At 37.9% G+C, this 22,197-nt stretch overlaps 1 protein-coding gene across 1 annotated transcript in view; it reads right to left on the reverse strand.

Annotated features, from left to right (window-relative positions):
• The window catches only part of ADGRG7 (adhesion G protein-coupled receptor G7), a 63,751-nt gene that overhangs the window by 40,205 nt on the left and 1,349 nt on the right, over nt 1-22,197 (reverse strand). The window contains exons 2-5 of the mRNA XM_036017999.1: nt 9,612-9,725; nt 8,264-8,368; nt 2,669-2,781; nt 345-494 (exon numbers count right to left, since the gene is read on the reverse strand). Coding sequence (XP_035873892.1) covers nt 345-494; nt 2,669-2,781; nt 8,264-8,368; nt 9,612-9,725 — 482 coding nt within the window. The remainder of the gene's footprint in view (nt 1-344; nt 495-2,668; nt 2,782-8,263; nt 8,369-9,611; nt 9,726-22,197) is intronic.

Here is a 22,197-nt window from a genome sequence, read left to right on the forward strand (position 1 = left end):
TCATGTTCCAAAGTGAGTTCCTTAGAACACCAGTTACTTGGAATTGAACAGGGATGCTGAGGTCAAATGTAGTTGATAAACATATTAATAAGATGAAATAGATTTATTTGTTACAAGCTTTCCAAATTTAATGTAGTGATGATCACTGTGACTATCCTGAAAAATAATATTTGGACAAGGAGCCTTTTTCAGTTCTTTGAGAGTCTCACAGAAACAGCTCTCTACAAAATGGTCTGAAGCAACATAAACCATGCCCAAGTCCATATCCTGGAATAAGGAATAAAGCTTGAGATGACTTTCTTTCCTTCTTCCCCTCCCTGTTTAAAAAAGATTGTGAGTTTTACCTCAGGTGAAGCCTCTCTGGATGTGTTGAAGATCTGTCCAACCACTTTTGTAGCAGAAGTGATGTTCTCAGGAGTTAACATATCTACATTAGCTGTTAAAATATGGACTTCCTTAGAAATTGTTGAAATATTTGTTGTGGCATTGTTTACCTGTAAAGAAAAACCAGTTTTATACACTACATCTATAAACACTCTCCAAGCAGCTACCGATGAGTAAGCTGAAATTCAGTTGAGCTTCAATCTCCTGAACATCACATCCACTCAGTTTTTGAAGTCTGTTTCTTTCCGACTATAAATTAGACAACAATTGTAAACTTACATCACAATTCTGTGCTGTTGCATATAATAATTTTTAAAATAGATTGTGTTATACAGGTTTCTTAATTTCATTTTCCAAGTTATTTATTTTTATTGTATTTTATAAGATTATTGGTCTGTGAAGGGTAAATGTATTAATAAGATGAAATAGATTTATTTGTTACAGGCTTTCCAAATTTCACATGATGATGATCACCGTGACTATCCTGAAAAATAATATTTGGACAAGGAGCCTTTTTCAGTTCTTTGAGAGTCTCACAGGAACGGCGCTCTGCAAAATGGTCTGAAGCAACATAAACCATGCCCAAGTCCATATCCTGGAATAAGGAATAAAGCTTGGGATGACTTTCTTTCTTTCTTCCCCTCCCTGTTTAAAAAAGGTTGTGAGTTTTACCTCAGCTGAAGCCTTTTGTGAGTTTTTCAGCTGAAAAGCCTCAAAACTAGCTTTTTAGCATGGATAGTTTGGGCAGCACCGACCTAGACAACCTCTTCATGTACCAGCTGGCCCCTGGGTTCTCTTGTGCATATACAACATGTTACTCCATGTTGTCATTAGTGGAGCTGGGGGGTCAATTGTGCACGCGTGTGTATGTGTGTGTGTGTCACACTTAGTTTTTCACTAGATGGCAGCATCATTTCAAAAATCAAACCAAGGTCACAGGCTGTTCAAGCTTGGGAAAGAGTTGGAAGCAATATCCAATCGGTAGACAGAAACAATGCTCCCATTCAATATCCAGATTTCTGCTGCATGCTAGGCACTTTGCTAAATGTTTTGCAAGTGTTATCACATTTAATACACAAAACAGAATTGTGAGTTGATTGCTCTCATCCCTCATTAAAGCCTTGGAGTGGGTAAGGAGTGCACTCAGAGTTCACGCACTTTGGAAATGGCAGAGCTAATAGTCAAACACTGGCCTGCCAGATTCTAGACCATGAAGTCTTTCCCACAACCTGTGTGAAGGGCACAGCCTACGTCACTGGCAGCCACCTCCACACTCAACCACCATCCCCACTCCCACTCCCACCCCTGCTCATCTATAATTAGGGAGCCAGTGTGGTACAGTGTGGACTTTACTTTTTACATTGTTTTTTGTTGTATTTTTCATTACCATTTATCCCCCCCTACACCCTCTTCCACCTCCACCCACTGGAACAGTGTGGACTTTAAAGTCAAGAGCAGCCCCATCATTTTTGTTTGTGATTCACCAGGCAAAGCACCACACCTTTCAGAGCCACAGTTTCCTCTTCTACAAAAAGAGTACATTAACACTTACCTGTAGAGGTGTTACAGGAATTAAATATGGTAAAATACTATATGTAAAATGTTCAGCACAGCCTTTAGCACATAGTCAGTGCTCAATAATTAATAAGTGTTATTAGCTATAATTACCTATAATATGGGAATAACATCAAACTCACAGAGGTTCTATAAAAACTAAATGAGATATGTAACATGCCTAGCACCTGGAAGAACCACGTGAGGACATGTTTCCTCTTCTGCCCCTTGTTTGGCCCCAGGTGTTAGCAATCCCAGGTATATGCATTTGGGTATATCCTTAGTGAAAGTAATTTTATCTGCATGACAAAAATACTTACTCAGATGTACTTCTTATTTCACCTGCTCATGAATACAGCCCTGAGATGACCATCATGTTCTGGAATTTCCTGTCTGAAAACGTCTTTGGTCATAGTTTTTTCTCTTTGTTCTGATCAAGTACATCATTAAAATACCTTCCTTTTGGTCTGAAATGTCAGGGATCTGTTTTTGGTAAAAACTTCACTGGTTTGAAAAGTGACGTTATTTAGAATGTGCTCTAGATTATCATTTGCTGAAATTTGCCAACCCAACACGTTCCACTATCCATTTTCACAAACAGATGCCAACTTTAAAATAAAAACAGTTTTAATTACTAGTTTTTGTTATTTCTAATTTGAGAGTTTTAAAAAGCATTAACTTGACCATCAGGCTTTTTCCAGCTGCCCATCACATGGGCCATAGAGCATACCTGCTTTTCCAGAATTTCCAGATTTAAGTCGCAATTTCCTATTTCTGGTGTATCTAATTTTATTTCTCCCTCTTCAGTAAGCCTGCACATCCGGGTTGCTCTTGAATGGCCCGCTTTAATTAAAAAAAAAAAAAAGACAGTGAATGTTTGCAAAGATGGCCACAGCACCTGCCTGCTCCTGTACACATGCCCCTTCAAGTGTGATTTTGCTACTTCTCCCATCCACTGGTGGAGTCAGTTCCTCCATTTCCTGAATCTAGGCTGACCCTAGAACTTTCTTTAACAAGTCGAATGTGGAAAAAATGACATTGTATGAGTTGTAGAACTTAGGCCTTGAGAAGCCTTGAAGTTTTGACCTTCGCTCTGTAGGAATACTATCCTGAGGCTGTCATATACGGAAGTGGGTCTAATACACTGGGGGATGAGAGGCCATACAGAGGAGAACTGAGCCCCCCACTGCGCCCCTCCTCCCTGCCCACCACCCAGCTAACAGCCAGCACAGATGGCCCATGTGAATGAGGTCATCTTAGACCTTCCTGCTGCCATGTCCAGTTGCCACAGCCAAACCACAAAACTGAAAAATCTGAGAATCTAAGTCATTATTGTTTTAAGCTGTTAAGTTTGGGGTGGTTTGATACACAGCAGTGGAAAAGTGAATTGGAGAGTTACTACAAGAATATTTTAGGCAGTTACTACTTGTCTTGATTTTTAAATCTGGGATTCAAAAGACCTGTTGACTATTATTTCCTTCCTTTGAAGTCTGCAAGGGAGATTTGCCTTCCAACAATAAGGGACAGGGTTTTAAATTGAAAGTGATGAGGAAACACAAGGCTGAGAGAACAGAAACATCCCCACTAGATACTGAATAATAAGTTGATCTTTCCCCCTTTTCCCCAATCTGAATAGAGTTCTGTTGTATTACAGCAACTATTAGATACTTGGTTGGTTCTCAATAACTACTTGCTGAATCATTGGATTTATTTCCTAGGATTATAATCTGAGCATCCTTAACTTAGTGTCCTTCTATGGCTAACACTTAAGAGGCTGTTAATAGATAAAATCACCTCGAGTGTCATTAAAGGGATAGCTGATCAGAATATCAAACTTTCCTTAGGACCAGCTTTGGGAAGCTGCTTCTTGGGAAACTACTAGAAACACTGAAATTAGAGATTTATTCTACAATGATTAAAGTAGGAGGTTAAGGTCACTCTTAACTCATATGAGGGCTCCACCTTTCCACTGTGATATATTAAAAATTTCAAACATAGAATATTATTTTTTATCCGGCCAAGAGGAAGGCATAGATAAATATACTTTGCCTCCTTGCACAACCAAAAAAAAAGACAACAACAAATTTAAAAACAAAAAACAGCCAAAACTGACAGAAAATCAAACTGTATGGAAGCTCAACAACCAAGGAATTAGAGAAGAAATATTCATCCAGACTGGTAGGAGGGGCAGAGATAAGCAACTGAGGTGGGCAGGACCCAAGGCAAGGCAGCAGCTGGATGACTGGGTGGGCAAGGTGGCTTGAGGTCCCACATTTGTATGTGGATAAACTGGGAGGAACAACTGGGGAGCAAGACAGACTGAGAAACCCAGGGTTCCTGCCCAGGGAAAGAAAGCCTCAAAACCTCTGTCTATAAAAACCTATGGGGGGTGCAGTGGCAGAAGAAACTCCCAGACTCACAAGAGAGTTCACTGGAGAAACCCACTAGGCCCTAGAACATACACAAGAAACCCGCCCACCCAGGAATCAGCACCAGAAGGGCCCAATTTGCTTGTGGGTAACAGGGGAAGTGATTGAAAGCCAGATAAGAGCTGTGCAAGCGGCACTGGTCCCTCTCTGACCCTTCCCCCACATACAGTCCCACAATGTAGCAACCTGGGTTGCCCCACCCTGACAAACACCTAAGACTCTGCCCCTTATAACATAACAGGTGCACCAAGACAAAAAATATGGCCTCAATGAAATAACAGATCAAAACTCCAGGAAAACAACTAAGTGACAAAGAGATAGCCAACCTATTAGATGCAAAGTTCAAAACATTGGTAATCAGATACTTACAGAAATGGTTGAGTATGATCACAAAATACAGGAAGGAGTAAAGGTTGTATAAAATGAAATAAAGAAAAATATACAGGGAACCAGCAGTGAAGGGAAGGAAACTGGGACTCAGATCAACAATTTGTACCAGAAGGGAGAAATATTCAACCAGAACAGAATGAAGAAACAAGAATTAAAAAAAAAAAAAAAAAAAACAAGGAAAAGCTTAGGAACCTCTGGGACAACTTTAAACATTCCAACATCCAAATCATAGGGGTGTCAGAAGGGGAAGAGGAAGAGCAAGAAATTGAAAACATAATGAAGGAGAACTTCCCCAATCTGGCAAAGGAAATAGACTTCCAGAAAGTCCAGAAAGCTCAGAGAGTCCCAAAGAAGTTGACCCAGGGAGGCACACATCAAGGCACATCATAATTACATTACCCAAGATTAAAGAGAAGGAGAGAATTCTAGAAGCAGCAAGAGATAAGGAGACAGTTACCTACAAAGGAATTCCCATAAGACTATCAGCTGATTTCTCAAAAGAAACCTTGCAGGCAAGAAGGGCTGGGAAGAAGTATTCCAAGTCATGAAAGGCAAGGACATACATCCAACACTACTCTATCCAGCAAAGCTATCATTTAGAATGGAAGGGCAGATAAAGTGTTTCCAAGATAAAGTCAAGTTAAAGGAGTTGATCATAATCCAGCCCTTATTACATGAAATGTTGAAGGGGCTTATCTAAGAAAAAAAGATAAAAAATGTGAACAGTAAAATGACAACAAACACAACTATCAACAACTGAACATAAAAAAAAGCAAACAGCTAGAACAGGAACAGAACCACAGAAATGAAGATCACATGGAGAATTATCAAAGGGGAAGGGGAGGGGAGAGGATGGGGAAAAAGGGAATAAGAAGCATAAATGGTAGGCAGAAAATAGACAGGGGGAGGTTAAAAATAGTATGGGAAATGGAAAAGCCAAAAAACTTATATGTATGACACATGAACATGAACTAAAGGGAGTGTGAAATGCTGATGGGAGCGGGGAGTGCAGGGCAGAGGGGAATAAAGCGGAGAAAAACTGGGACAATTGTAATAGCATAATAAATAAAATATACTTTAAAAGAAGAATTTTATTTTGTAAATAGCTGTATTTCCAATGCATCTTTTTCTCCATTATCTATCCACTCAAAATCATTAAGAAGTGTTTTGCTCATTTGCTATACAAAACTGAATGATTAGAAGTAATTCTTAATATGAAACTAAAAGTAAATTTGCCAATAGCTGGAATTCATAGTTTTTTTTAAAAGATTTTATTTATTTATTTTTAGAGAGTGGGAGGGAGGGAGAAAGAGAAGCAGAGACACATCAATGTGTGATTGTCTCTCATGCATCCCCTACTGGGACCTGGCCTGAAACCCAGGCATGTGCCCTGACTAGGAATCGAATCAGCAACCCTTTGGTTTGCAGGCAGGTGCTCAATCTACTGAGCCACACCAGCCAGGGCTAGAATTTACAGTTTTAAAATTATAGGCCCTGCCCTAGCTGGTGTGACTCAGCTGATTGAGTGCTGGCCTGTGAACCAAACTAGCCAGTTGGATTCCAGTCAGGGCACATGCCTGGGTTGCAGGCCAGGTCTCCAGGAGGTGGTATGTGACAGGCAACCAATCAATGTTTCTCTCACACATCAATGTTTTTCTCCCTCTCTTTCTCCCTCATGCGCCCTCTCTAAAAATAAAGAAAGCTTTTGAAAAATAAAATTATAGGCTAAATTTGAAATTCAAAGTTGTGTATAATAACATTTCACAATATATGCTCAGGAAAGAAAATAAATAACCAATTGAAAGATACTGATTTTCCTATCCCCAAAACATAATATATATCAATGAAGTGTTTTATCCTTTGATGGGCATATTACTAAAATTTTTACTCTTCCTGATTAATAGCACAGATATCTGTTTTATAAATTATTAGGAAATGCTTAGGCATAAAAACATATAAAATTAGGATAATAAGTATCCATGGACATATCATATAGCACAGGTGGCAAACACAAGGCCCACAGGCCAAATCTGGCCCTCCACTTTGTTTTATGCAGCCCAGCACCTTGTTTCTACCCAGCAGCAGCACCAAGCTCCTTGCCCCTAGTTAAGAAGTAGTTACATTTATACAGTCCTAAAACTACATTCCACCCTTTGAAGGCAACCGCAAGGCTAATGTGGCCCCCCATGAAAATGAGTTTGACTCCCCTGTATATAAGAAGTATTAATATAATTGATGTCCCCTTTTGCTTCTGAGCTTTCAACCAAGAGGCTGAAAATACAGTTCCCATGGGAAGAATAGTATCATGAATGCTTGAGTAACAATAATATACAGGGTGGGGCAAAAGTAGGTTTACAGTTGTTTATACAGAAAATAATACAATAATTAATAAATAATAATACAAGAATAAACCCTGTGTTTCATGTACTCACAACTGTAAGTGTACTTTTGCCTCACCCAGTATGTGGGCAGAGGCAATTTGAATTCTGCAAATAGGATGTCAATCTACATAATTTCTTAGAATTAATAAGGTAAAAAAACACATAGGAAAGGGCAGTACATGAAATTTACTTAGTGCCGCAGAGAGCCCTTAGCATACATGAAAATAAGTATGTAAATAAAATGTGAAATTTTGCCCATGGTCATTACTGACAGAAGTTCTATCAAACATTTTCACAAATGACCTAGAATCGGCTGTGTTATTGAGGTGTCCAGTTCTGAAAAAAAAAATGGATGATAACCTGCAGGAAGATGTGAGAGGTGGGAGGACTGGTGAGATGCGAGTCGATGCAAACAAAGGACAGGTGAAACATAAAGGGAAGATCACTGGCTTACTGGGCTCTAAGCTGTTGGGAAAAAAATCTATGAATTTCTGTGGGCTACTCTCAAAAGATATTACCCCACGTGCCATTGAAATCAAGTAAGTCTTCAAAATCCTGGATATCACTAGGGAGCATATTAGAAATATTATTTATTCCTTTATTTTTGGAATACTTCAATGCAAACAAGGTTATCATGCCTCAAGAAATGTATGACAAAGCCAGAGAATGTTCCAAGATGGATAAATAACTAAAATGACCAAGGAGATGAAGGACTCCCAGCTATGGACAGACTTAACTGTACATTTCTACCTAGAAAGATGAAGTCTGAAAATAGATATGGTGTAAATCAATAGTGTAGCTAATTTTTTAAATTAAGAGAAACTATATAACTTAAAAAGTAGACATTAACCTGATCAAACTCTAGAAGGTAGATTAGAGGGAAAAAAATAGCCAGTTGAAGGAGTAGCAAAAGGAATTTACAACTGATCCATATTAAGGTTTTCAGGAAATTTAGAATTATGTGAGGTAACACCCTAAATTTTGAACATTGGCACCATAAAAGGGAGCCAAACTCTTCTACAAATCCTTTATTGATGCCTCTTCCAGGGACCTAATACTAGTTGATGTGACCCAGTATAGTGATTTACCCACTTAAACAGGGGTGAGGTTTAGAAAAGCACATACCATTTAGAGTGTCCTTTTCACATGTTTCGAAGGAAGAGCCATAACTTCCCACTGGAATTCGGCCAAAAGTAAAACTGTCATAAGTACTGTTTTCACAAAAATTAGCTACAATAAAAAGAAAAAAATTCATTTTAAATTATACTTTTCTTTTTTAAATTTCAAACCAGATAAAAGTCAAAGTTCAAAACCTATCCAGTATAATTGGAAGGGTAATAGAAAGCTTGTAGGACTCATTGACCCCCCAGGAACTTCATACTTTCTTATGTAGTTAAGTTACTACCATTGGAATAACTAATATGTTAGATAACAGGTTCCAGTTTAAATGTGCATGATATAGCCCTGACCAGTGTGACTCAGCTGATTGGGTGTCCTTCTGCAAAGCACAAAATCACAGGTTCGATTCCAGCCAAGGCACATGCCTGGGTTGCAGGTTTGGTCCCCAATCAAAGCATGAACAAGGGGCTACTGATCAATGTTTCTTTCTCACATCAATGTTTCTCTCCCTCACTTTCTCCTTCCCTGCCCCTCTCTCTAAAAATAAATAAATAAAATATTTTTAAATGTGTACAGCATTTGGTAGAGGTGGGAGGTGGTCACTAACACATCATCAAGAATAGTGTGACAAATAAGTTGAAATCTTGAAAACCTAGAGCCTGTGGTAACAAAGAGCATCATGAGGAGGTAGGTCAAAGCAAAAAGGCCAAGGTCTTGGGCATGTGGAATATGCTAGCTGGTAGGAATGTAGGGGATGGTAGCAGTGTGCTTCTGGAACTCTGGATCCTAAATAGGCAGCATGAAGTGTGTACAGCATTGAGAAGCACTCTGTGGATCAACAAGTGACTTTGAACTTTGATTCTGAGATACCATTAATCAATGCAAATCATTAAATTAATAACTTCTCTTCAAGAGAAAGAAAAGACAAAAACTTCATCTAAGCACATACTTAAATAGAATAACGCATCTTGATTTCAGAAAAGTTAAATGTGTTAGAACTGTGATAGATAATAAATGTGTTAGAATTGGAATGGTGTGATACAGCTTATCACAAGTTGAAAGGACCTAAGAAAACCATATCACCAATTACTCTGTGTTAGACACTGCACATAGAAGGGAAAGCAACAGCAAGTTTACAGAGAAACTTGATAGCTGGAAAAGAGACAATGTGTATTAAACATGCAGGTAAATAGCACCAAAACTCAGCTATTGAGCTAATAAATACAAAAGCCATCATTATTATACCCATTGTTACTATAATTATTAATAGAAACTTCTAGAAGATTTTTTGCTGTCCTTGTTAACAGAGGGGTCACCTAAACCTCATGCCCTAGTATTATCCCAAGAAACTTACCAATTGTACACCTCAATCCTTTCCATTCTTCTGGACAAATGCATCTGCCATTTGCCCAGGTTCCACCATTCCTGCAGAACCCTGTAGGGGTGCTTGCTGGGGGTGCATATGTTCCTAAAAAAAATCAATAAATAATAGAATGATGTATGAACTGGCTGATTAGTTTCTTCTTTTGGGTCTGTGGCCTTTAATTTTCATATGTAAAATCATTACTTTGCATAGCATTGCTCAAGATATATTCTTTGTAATGTCATCACAGGGTAAAGAATGCTAGCTAGATGTTATAGAGAATAATAAACCATATTTGAAAGACACAGCACCTTGACCAAGAAGATTAGAATTTACTTAGGGAAACAGGAGATTATGTAGATGATAGATAGACAGACGAATTAACTCAACACCCAAATTTGTAAGTGCTATCGAAATATAGAAGAGAGGTGTTGAGGACAGGAGTAACCTATGCAGGAAAGACTTTCCAGAAGAGGTGGTATTTGAATCAAATTTTAAGACTAAATCTAGAAAAGATAAATACAAATAAATAGCCCAAGAAGGCAGGATACAAAGTACAAAATACAAAAATATGGAAAGTTATGATATGTCCAAAGAACAGAGAAAAGTTTAATATATCAGGAGCACAAGTTCTATGTGGAGCAATAGCAGGACATAGATTGGATTATGAGTGATTTTATAGACCAAGCCAAAAGGATTTAAACCTGCAGAAGCTTAGCGAGGCCTTGCAACAAATGAACAACATGATAAAGAATGTTTTTTAGGAAGATACTTCAAGCAATATGGGAAGTGACTGAGGCATGTAGGACTAGCTAAGTGAGAACCAAATATAAAGCAGTAGCTCTAAGAAGGTTAGATGTCAACAGATTCAGGAAGCATGCCTGGATAGGATTATTATGATTTAGTGACCAGTTATTTTAGGTTGGGAACACTAGGGTCTTTAAATCTGGCAACAAGGTGGATGATGAGCAAATTAATTTAAGCTTATGAATACAAGAAGAAGGAGTTCCACTTCCAATAACGATGGAGTAGATTATACCATACTAACCCACCTACAGATAATGATTTCAAACTATGGACAAAAGTAAACAAATGAATTACTAGAAAACATTGGACAGCAATGTAAAGCAGGCAAACACTGAAAGGTATTCCAAGTATATATAGTCTTGGTTTTTAAACCTTTAAAAAAGGTTTAACATATATGCAGTCTAACATATACGCAATTGGAGTTGTGAGAGGAGAAGAGATGGAATTGGGCTGATAAAAGATCTGAAGAAATAATAGTCAATGATTTTCCTAAGAAGCTCAGTAAAGCACAAACAAAATAAACACAAGAAAAACCACACTTAGGCACATCATAGTGAAGTTGCTGAAACTCAGAGATAAGGAGAAGATCTTGAAAGAAACCAACTACTGACCCAGACAATTTTACTAGTGAATTAGGGAAGAAATAATGCCAATCTTATATGTACTCTTTCAGAAAATAGAGACAAAGATAAACTTTCCAAATATTTCATAATACTAGGATAACTTTGATACCTAAATATGACAAAGACACAAGAATAAAATCACACATGAATTAACCTCATTTATATAGTTGCAAAAAACCTATATAAAAATAGCAGCAAATCAAATCTAGCAATATGTAAAATCTATAATGCAAGGGACTTCCAGCCAAGATGGTGGCATAGACACATGGCTTACCTCTTCACACAACAACATCAAAATTACAACTAAAATGTAGAACAACTATCATTCACACCCATCAGAATTGAGTTGAATGGAAGTCTGATAACTCGCAATTAAAGAAACCAAATTCATCCAGACTGGTGGAGGAGAGGGGTGCAGACTCAGAATCGGCTGGTCCTTCATGCATGTGTGGTAAATTAAAATTCAGGAGAAATATCTTGGGAGCAAGAGGTCCCTACCCCACAAGAGCCCCCCCAGTCTAGGGTTCCAGAGGCAGGAACATAAGTCCCCACAACTTCTGGCTGCAAAAACCAGTGGGTATTGAGTGGGTGGAAGAAACTTCTAGAGCTCCAAGCCATTCCTCTTAAAGAACCCACACACAGACTCACCTACTCAGACTCATTCCCTCTGAGCTCCAGCACAGGGGCAGCCTCTTAAAAGTGAAGTGTTGGGCATCAAGGCAAGCAGAAGCCATTGTCCCTTTTCTAAATCCTCCCACACAGAACCCACAAGCTGGTGCCATATCTGAGACTCCTTTAACCTGGTGGACACTATTTGACCTGCCCCAGAGGTCCCCAGAGACTCTGCCCCTCCCAACTTACTGGCCCACCCAAGCTGCCTTTCCATATGAATGGCTGGTCTTGGCTCATGCTTCAGAACCTCCAAATCCTCTCAGACAAGCAACAGCTGGCCTCAGTGAACCCCAGACCAGCACTAGCAGCAGCCAGCCTAGATTCACAATGTGGGTTCACCTGAGAATCTCCATGCCCACAACAAGTAGCAGCCATCTTGATTGCTTTATAGCTCAGTCAGGGTGGCCCCAGGCAAAACATAGGTGGGGGGCTGACCTTGACCTGCACCACCTGAGAAATCCCAGGGTCAAGAGACCCAGTCAATAGCTACAGACCACACTGAACCATCACCACCCTGCTCCTATACAGCTGTCCTCCATGGAGGGTGGAGGTTGGTGGTAAGTGGTCATAGCTTTTTCTTGCAGCTAACTGGCCTGGATAAATCCCTGCCATTGATCTGCCAACACCAACCAAGGCTCAACTACAAGAGGAGGATGTACTCAGCCCACATGAAGGGTACACCTTGGGTATCCAGTTTGGGTTACAGAGGAGGCTATGCCACTGGACCCTATAGGACACCAACTACATTAGGCCACACAACCAACACATGGAGTCAAAGCAGCTCTACTTAATACACAGAAACAAACATCGGGAGGCTCCCAAAAAGAGGAGACAAAGACACCTGGCCCAAATGAAAGAACAGATCAAAAGTCCAGAAAAAGAGCTAAACAAAATGGATATAAGCAATCTGTCACATGCAGAGGTCAAATCACTGGTTATAGGGATGCTCAAGGAACTTAACAAGGACCTCAACAGTATAAAAAAGATCCAGTCAGAAACAAAGGATACATGAATTGAAATAAAGAACAATTTACAGGGAAACAACAGTAGAGAGGATGAAGCAAAGAATCAAATCAATGATTTGGAACATAAGGAAACAAAAATCAACCAACCAGAAGAACAAAATGAAAAAAGAATGCAAAAAATTGAGGATAGTATAAGCGGCCTCTGGGACAACTTCAAGAGGTCCAACATTCACATTATGGGGGCTTCAGAAGGAGAAAAGAAAGAGCAAGAAATTGGAAATCTATTTGAAAAAAATAATGAAAGAAAACTTCCCTAATTTGGTGAAGGAAATAGACATGCAAATCCAGGAAGCACAGAGAATCCCAAACAAGATGGATGCAAAGAGGCCCACTCCATGACACATGATAATTAAAATGCCAAAAGTTAAAGAGATAATCTTAAAAGCAGCCAGAGAAAAGAAGTTAGTTACCTACAGGGCAGTTCCCATAAGACTGTCAGCCGATTTCTCAAAAGAAACTTTGCAGGCTAGAAGGGGTTAGCGAGGAATATTCAAAGTCATGAAAAGCAGGGACCTACAGCCAAGACTGATATCTACTCAGCAAAGCTATCATTTAGAATCAAAGGAGAGATAAAGAGCTTCCCAGAGAAGAAAAAACTAAATAAGTTCATCATCACCAAACCATTATTATATGAAATGTTAAAGGAACTTATTTAAGAAACAGAAGATCAAAACTATGAACAATAAAATGGCAAAAAATACCTATCTGTCAACAATTGAAATAGTTCCCAGATGGGAGGGTGATGTGGGGGAATGGGTGAAGAGGTGAGGGAATTAAGAAGTACAAATAGAGGCTTGGCTGTGTGGATAATGCTTGATAATTCCCTTTGCTCCTTTCCTTCATTAATATCTAGCTACCTATGCTAACAAAACCAAGTAGAATTCAACTAGAAATCAATCACAGAAAAATATCTGGAAAATTCCTCAAATATGCGGAGATTAAACAACATACTTCTAAATGGTATGTAGGTTAAAGAAGTCTCAAGAAAATTTAAAATATTTTGAACTAAATAAAAAAGAGAGTGATATTCAGCAAAAGCAGTGCTTATAGGTAAATTTAAAGCATTGAATATGTGTATTAGAAAAGAAGAAAGGTATCAGATTAATTATCTAAGTTTTTACCTCAGGAAACTAGAGAGAAGATCAAATTTAATCTAAAGGAAAAAAAAGTAATAAAATTTTATGGGAGAAATCAATGACGTTGAAAACAGGAAATTAACAGAGAAAATCAATGAAACCAAACATTAGTTATGTGAAAAGTTCATTAAAACTAACAAGCCTCTAGCCATTCTAACAATGAAAAAAAAAGAGGGAAGGCACTAAATACTAAAATCAGATATGAAAAAAAGATTATCACTACTGATCCCATAATATTAAAATCATAATAAATAATAATAATTCTATGTCCACATATTTGATAACTTAGATAAAATGGAACAATTTCTCTAAGTATATAGTCTACCAAACTCACATAAAAAGAAATAAGTAATCTAAATAGGCTTATATTGATAAAGAGACTGAATTAATAATTAATAACCTTCCAAAACAGAAAGCACCAGACCCATATTCATGATTTAAAAAAAAAAACACTTTTAGCAAAGTAGGAATACAGGGTAACTTCATTGACTTGATATAGAACTACAAAAAAACTACAGCTAACCTCATACTTAATTATGAGATATTAAATGCTTTTTCCTAAGATTGAGATCATGGCAAGGATGTCCCTTGTCACTACTCCTATTGGACATTATACTGAAAGTGACAGCTAATTCAATAAAACAAGAAAAGGAAATAAATTGTATACAGATTGGGAGAAAAATTAAAACAGTCTTTGTTCAGAGATGACATAATTGTCTGTGTAAAAAATCCCAAAGATGTGCAAGAAATAAAAATAAAACAAAAAAAACCTGGAAATAATAAATGATCATAGCAAGATTTATAGATAGAAGGTTTATGTGAAAAAGTAAATTGTTTCTCCCTAGGAGTTTCTGCACTGTGCAGATAGGGCAAATTTAGATTCTATAGCCTGGGGTTTTAATTACTTGTAGTGACTTCCCCTCCTCCCCACTGTTCATGACCCTGAACAGATGACAGAATTATTTAATACTTCTCTGGACTAGTGAGAAGATCTTTTTAAATCTCCTTCTCATGGTTAAGACAGACCTTTAAGTCTTGAGTTGTTATGCCTCTGGCTCCAAGCCAATAGCCCCACTTCACACCAGGGAAAAGTCTTGCCTCCTGTCCCCATGTATGCATGGGAGCCACAAACCTCAGTCACTGGATCTTATGCCAGTAACTGCTTGCTATCATGGCATTAACATTTCTCTTAGTTTCGGCAAGCTGGGATTTTCCTTCAAGAGAGAAAGCCTGCTTATATATTTAAATTATTGTCATATTTATTCTCCGCTTCCATATGTTTGCTAGTAGGAAGGAGACCTATTTATATTTACTCAGTCTGCCTTTTTTGCTGTAAGTCAAGAGTCATTCTTAGACTTGAATATTTTGACCCCCTTTAGACTACAGACCATGGATTACATTTCTAGGTCCTCACACAATGCCAGATGCATGGAAGGTACTAACCAATGTGTGCTGACTGGCTTCTTTGCCACTTGCATTTTGATCGAGGGCATCAAGCCCAAGCTGAGCTGTGCACTCTATCGTAATCACATTTTTAACACCTTGTGCTCCCTAGTTCAAGACTCTACCCTCTGAAATACCTAAATTACCCACGAAATATAACAAAAGTAGTATTGGTATTTCTAAGCCTCTGTGTTTTAAGTAAAAAAAAAATCAGACTCGGAAAGATTCAATGTCTTTATATCATATAACTAATTTTTAGAATTATGGACTCATAGAAATGACATTAGCTATTCATTAGCCCAACTTCCTTATTTTATATGCAATATACACAGAATACATTTTGCATAAAGAGTAACTTGATCCAGATCAATAATTAGTTGATAGTTGAGTAGGGACCAGAATTCAGATCTCTTGGTTACTGATCAAGTGCTCTGCTCCTTCCCCACAGTGCTTGCCTTTCCTTTCTTTTTTTTTTTAAGATTATATTTATATCATTTTAAAGAGGGGGGAGGGAGGGAAAAAGAGAAGGAGAGAAACATTGATGTGTGAGAGAAACATCTATTGGTTGCCTCTCAAAGTGCCCCAGCAGGCCCACACCCAGAACTGTAACCCAGGCATGTGCCCTGACCAGGAATTGAACCCATGACCCTTCACTCTATGGAACAATGCTCAGTAAACTGAGTCACACTAATCAGGGCAGTGCTTGCCTTCACCAAAATGCAAGCAAGTGAGCATCAACTTCTTTTTGCTTGAAAATCTATATACTGGAACATATTTAATAGTAGTGTCTTTCTTTTATAAAATTGGTATGATGTCAATAACACTTCCCTACAGTCTTTCAAATTGTAATAATTAAGATTTCCAGAAATATTAGCCCCAATTTCAAACCTTTACTACACATTATGGAAAACTAAATGCAGAACACATGTGACACATACATCATACTGCTTGAAAAAATAACATAAAATACTAAAAATTTCAAATGAAAAACATGAATTTCTCCTCCTAAATTCAAATGAGATGAAATTAGACTCCATTTTGAAAAGTCTAGTTTGATGAAGTGGAGGAATAAAAGTATGTTTCCTTAGTCAAAGAAATTCCATCAGGAAACTCTAGTGTCTGGTTAAGAGTTTTTAGAGGTTTAAAATTCAGACATCTCTTATTTTTTCCAGGCCAAAAATTTGAAATATTTAGGTGAGAATAAAGTTTACTCTTAAACGTGAGAAAAATGTTTAGGAAAGTTAATCCACTGTGGAAAAGTTTTAAACAAATAATTACATAAAATGCAGTCATTGTTTAAGATAAAGATTGTTCAATGTTAACTACTTACATATTTCAGTAAACCGGTTAATGTTTTAATAAACTTCCTCAATGGTGTAGTATAATATAAATGTTAAAAAGACAAATGCAAGAAGATATGGCAGTTCTTAAAACTGTTTCTGTTTCTGTTTTGAGCTAGTCAATTGAACTTAATGATTAAACTTATTGTAGACTTTTCATCTGATAAATTGTTTCAATCCAAAGGTCTAATCTAGGTCAATGACATCTATTCAAGGTATAATTCAGGGAATGGAGAAGACTATGCACTAAATTATTTAAAAATTCATAGATTAAAAATAGGAGGCAGTGTTTATTGAGAGATTGCAGGATACTAGACATCATCTTAAACCTGTAAATGTATTAACTCATTTTATCCTCACAATATCCCTATGAGTAGGTTTTATTATTTCTTCTATCAGGGGAAACTGAAACAAAAAATGCTGAGGAACTTACTCAAATTTACTCAGCCAGTCAGTGTTGGCATTAGAATTTAAACACAGGCAGTCTGGCTCCAGAGCTTTTGTGTTTTCTCCTACTCTTGTACTTTTGCTCCTAAACTCTAATGTATACACTCTTCACCACCACATTCTATAGTAGATCTTCTTCCATAACACGTCTTATCAGAGACCCATGGGTGCTGGTTGCTTTGAGAATTTCAAATGAATATATCTAACACCTGGAAATTAAGGAAAACCCCACTAAACTAAAGTTCTAGAGTCTTAAATTAAGAAAGTGACTTAGGGAGTGAGTGAAATCTTGTATCCTGGCAGTTGTCATCAGTTTTGGCTCAAATAAACTAATACAAATTCTCCCCCTGCCAAAAAAGTGACTTTTAAAATGGAATCAGCAATGTAAACATCATTAATTCTGATGTTAAAATAATTCATGCCCCTCAGCCAATTACATAACAAAATTTATTCCTCAAAAATTTTTCTTCCCTTTTATAGGAATTATTTTCTTGATTTGGAGAATGGTAATATGAAGAAGCGAGACAGGAGACCAGAAACAGAGCAGAAGGGAGGTTTCTAGCAGCAGGATTAGACTAACAGCACAGCTGCCTAAAACTCAGCTTCCTCTACTCAGAAAACACTTCTCTGGGCCTTTTTTCCTTGAACCCCAAAGTGCACCCTGTCCTCCAGGAACAGGCATATGAGCTTGGTTTATCATCCAGTTCGTCTCTTGAGGAAGTGCTGTAATTCAGTAAAATGAAAGCCAACTATCTGTGGACAGATTATTTTCTGAGACCCAATAAACTCTCCTAGACCTTTCTCCCACAACACCCATTTCCTATTGTGCAAGGGTTTCAATGCTATGAAGTCTAACCTTGGGGCTTGGAAATATTTCAATCGACTAAAGTCTGCTGTTAGCCTGAGGCCCAAGCAAGTCCTGTGACAGGGAATGGAGGTTAGAGCATCTGGAGAGGAGTGGGAAAAGCAGTCATGAGGGCAGAGAGCAGAAGTCCTAAGATCCAGAAGAGTCCTAATCATCCTTGCTAATATGATACAAGGTTAAGATACGCTCCCATTGGTAAGAGGTAAAGAAAAGATCTCCTACTGTTATGGTTCTGGATATCTACGATTACTTCAGGCCTAGATCAAGTTGGAAAATGTCAATGGAAAGACAGACAATAAAGCCTAATGATGTTTTAATTTTACTTTTATCTCATGCTTTTGTGTTACAAGGTTCATGTTACTGGAAGCATGACTCCAGCAGAGATGGAGCACCTTATATCTGTCCATTCTGAAGATACATATGATAATAATATCCTAAGTAGGATATTATTCTAGGAAGAAACCCAAAGTGAAGATGTTGGAGGGCTGTCAAAACTTAGATTTGCTCCAACACAAAAGCATCCTGAAAGATTATTGAGCATAAGGTTAAACAAAAGAGGTCACACACAGTTGGAGAGATCTTAATGAAGCCAAAGTCGAAGAAATGGTCAATATGTTTGCATGGCTTGGACCAGAGGAAGAAAACTAAAACAGCGTCTGTGTTAAGGATATACGCAAATCCAGAATTACAGTGTTTTAATATTTTGAGGCAAATCACAAAAAATTGGTAACTGTTATTTCACTTTTGAATACAGCTATTTGACAACTTTTATTTCAGTTTCTTTTCTTTTATCACATAATTCTTTTACTTACTCATTAACTCTGTACTGGCAACTATATTTGAAGTACTATTTTAGTACAGGGAATACAGATTAATAAGTCAGGTCCCTGACTTATTCTAAGAGCTTTCATTCTAGAAACGGAGAGACAGAAAATAGCAAACAAACAATTAGGAAATTACGAGGTGACAAAAAATATGAAAAATACATGTGAAAGAGAATGAATGGGGTGATAACTTTAGACTGGGTGGATAGGAGTGGTCTCTTTGAGGAGGTAACATTTAACCTAAAACCTAAACCGTCAAAGCAGGAGATAGGCATGTGAAACTCTGAGGGAAGGGTTTCAGGCAACCTGATATCATCAGACAAGAACTCCAAATCTTGAGCTCCACTTGAAAATTGCAAAAGTCACCAAGAGTTATGAAAAAATTTCTACCAAACAAAACTTCAAATGCATAGGACATCCTGTTCCTGGGAGCATAAATGGAGTAAGTACTACATTTGGCAATATTTTTGTGGATTAATACACATTTGTACCTGTGTTTACATTTATATTATTTATATTCATATAAATATGTATTAAAACATGTATTATTTCAAAAATATTATGATGTTTTGGTAAGAAAATAGATAATTAATATTACAACATTTTCATCAGCAGCATATAAAAGTGCCAAAGACTAAACTAGCAATCCTAAAAGAAATTTCATCTATACTCATCTATACACATAAAACACTGTCAACTGCATCAGGACCAGAGCCTTGAACCAAGATTTTTCTAAGCAGTCTTATTAAGTAATAGGAACAGAATAAAAACCTTTGTATATTATACAGAAGATCACCGGCTTTCTAGAGGACATGTCTTGAAGCACTTCTTTGATATTTAAACCAATGATTTACTTAAAAAATAAAAAGGTAAACTCACACAGAATAATTAGACAGAAAGGAGCACATTTGTGATTTATCTGATGGTCAGCAGATATTGGGGCTGTGTGCATGTGAGAAATCTTTCTATTAAAGGCAATCACCAGGATGAACAGGAAATGAACTATGTTGCAGGCAATGCAATCTGAATGTAACCCCTTTTGCTGTGCTAGACTAGAAGACCAAAGGCAGATAGTCATATAACATCGCAAAGATGGGAGGAAGGGCTTTTGCACAACATAGCAGAGGTGGCAAAGTTACAGCAGTTACTCCACAGTCAAAAATCTACAAATACCAGTCAATGACTCAGAAACCTTAAAATTGAAGCAATAATACTAATCTGCTCTCTAGAGACAGCATTAAAAAAGCAGATCTCATTGACTTGAAGGCAATGTGATATCCCAAAGTGCCTAACTTTGCCTAGCAAAACAAGAAAATGCTCTGATTCTACTGATGACCACATATCTTTGTAAATTAGGTTTTCAGCCACAGTTGCCTCAAAAGACAAATTAATTGATTGGGTTACCATTATCTTGCTTTTAATTAGGCAGAATAGTGTAGGAATAAAGAGCACGGACACTGGAGTCAGAATGACTAGATTCCAATCCACACCCAGCACTTTCCAACTAGGTAAGCTTTAAAACATGCTATGAGTCTCTGTTTCCCCATCTGTAACACAGATATAATGATATGTGCCTCAAAAATGGTTGTCAGGCCCCGGGTGGCTCAGTTGATGGGGCATCATCCTGCAAATCATAAGGTCCTGGGTTTGATTCCCAGGCATATGCCTGGGCTGTAAGTTCTGTCCCCAGTTGGGGTGCATATGGAAGGCAGCCAACCTATGTTTCTGTCCCTCTCTTTTTCTCTTCCTTCCCCTCTCTCTTAAAAAAAAAAGTGGTTGTCAGGATTAAATGAAATAAGGTTTGTGAAACTTTTAGCATAGTACCTAGAACATAGTAAGGATTTTTTAAATTGTCAGTTTTATAATATGAAATAATGAAATACCCATCATTCCTTAAAAATAAATTTAAACAATTAATCTCTATATCCAAATAAACAAAGGGACCAAAAGGAGACCACTCAATAGTTACATAAGATGGCATGAGATGAGATGGAGTAGAATGAGTGGAAAGGAGTGGAGTGAAATGAACCCAAATTTTACCAAAACAAAACCTGAATAAAATGCACAAGGCAAAATACAACAGCAAGCAGTATCAGTCTTTCGATCTTTCTCTTTAAGTGATAGTAGTAACCTCCTCCTATTTAACCCGGTTTACCCCCAAAACTGAGGTGTGTCCTTTATAAAAAGAGCCAATTGAAATTCTGCTTAGAGCAAGGAAATGCTTTTCTTTTCTGAGGAACTGGCGTGCTTCTGCGTGGGACATTTGTCACTTGCTCTGCTTGGTGAGAAGGGTGTGATAATGGTTTGGGGCCTTATCCCTCAGGAAGCTCAGGGATGTGTTTTGTATTTATTTTTAGCAACTCCCCCTAGCCTTTGACTTTCATATACTCTCTGTTCCCCACCCTGTCTTCATTCTTAAGGTATGTGTGTACTTTGGTCCTCGTTTTCAATAGTTCTGTTGTACCTGGATCCTTTATAAGTCACCACAAATTTCCCTTTAAAAGTAGATGTCATATATTGCTTGTTTTTTTTTGTTTCGTTGATTAGGTTCCTGTTAAAGGTGAGATCACATGGTATTTGTCTTTCACTGCCTGGCTTATTTCACTTAGCATAATGCTCTCCAGTTCCATCCATGCTGTTGCAAAGGGTAGGAGCTCCTTTTTTCTTTCTGCTGCATAGAATTCAAATTCAGACAGGCTGACAGTGTCCAGAGGGGAGAGGGGAGGGAATTTCAGGGGAATTTCAGGGGGAAGGGTTTACAGGAACAAGTATAAAGGACACATGGACAAAAACTAGGGGTGGGTGGAAACGGGAGGGAGGTGGTGAGGGCTGGGTGGGTGGGTTGGGATGGGAGTAAAAGATTGAAAATTGTACTGCAACAACAATTAAAATAATTTTTTTAATCTCTTTAAAAATAAAATAAAAAAGATTTAGAAAACAAAAAAAGTAGATGTCATATAAAGGAAGGAAGAAAAAGAGGAGGGAGGGTAGGAGGAAAGTTTTGTGTTTTTTTAAGTTTACTCTTAAGTGAGGTCTTATAAATTTAGGAGCCCTAATCAGACAAACTCTAGAGCTCACACTTTTTTTTTAACTTCATCTAAACGACTTTATAAGCCTTAAACAGACACATAAAAATACATTTTCTTGGGGTTTAAATTTTACTGTTTTTGTCTAATAATTTTCTCATGCCAGTTCTCTACAGCCTGATTAATACCGTCTTCTTGAAACATTGTTCTCTCGTGCAGGGCGCGGGGGCAGCGGGACGGACACCAGCGCTGCTCTCAGCGCCCCCTCCGCCCGCCGCCGCCGGCACCTGCGACCCCTGGTCCCCGCAGCCGAGCCTCACAGCGCTGCACTCGCTCCTCCGGGTTCCCCACCTTCCGTCCTCCGCAGGT

The sequence above is a fragment of the Phyllostomus discolor genome, chromosome 2 (genome assembly GCF_004126475.2).
Source record: "Phyllostomus discolor isolate MPI-MPIP mPhyDis1 chromosome 2, mPhyDis1.pri.v3, whole genome shotgun sequence".
In the NCBI taxonomy this organism is placed as follows: Eukaryota; Metazoa; Chordata; class Mammalia; order Chiroptera; family Phyllostomidae; genus Phyllostomus; species Phyllostomus discolor.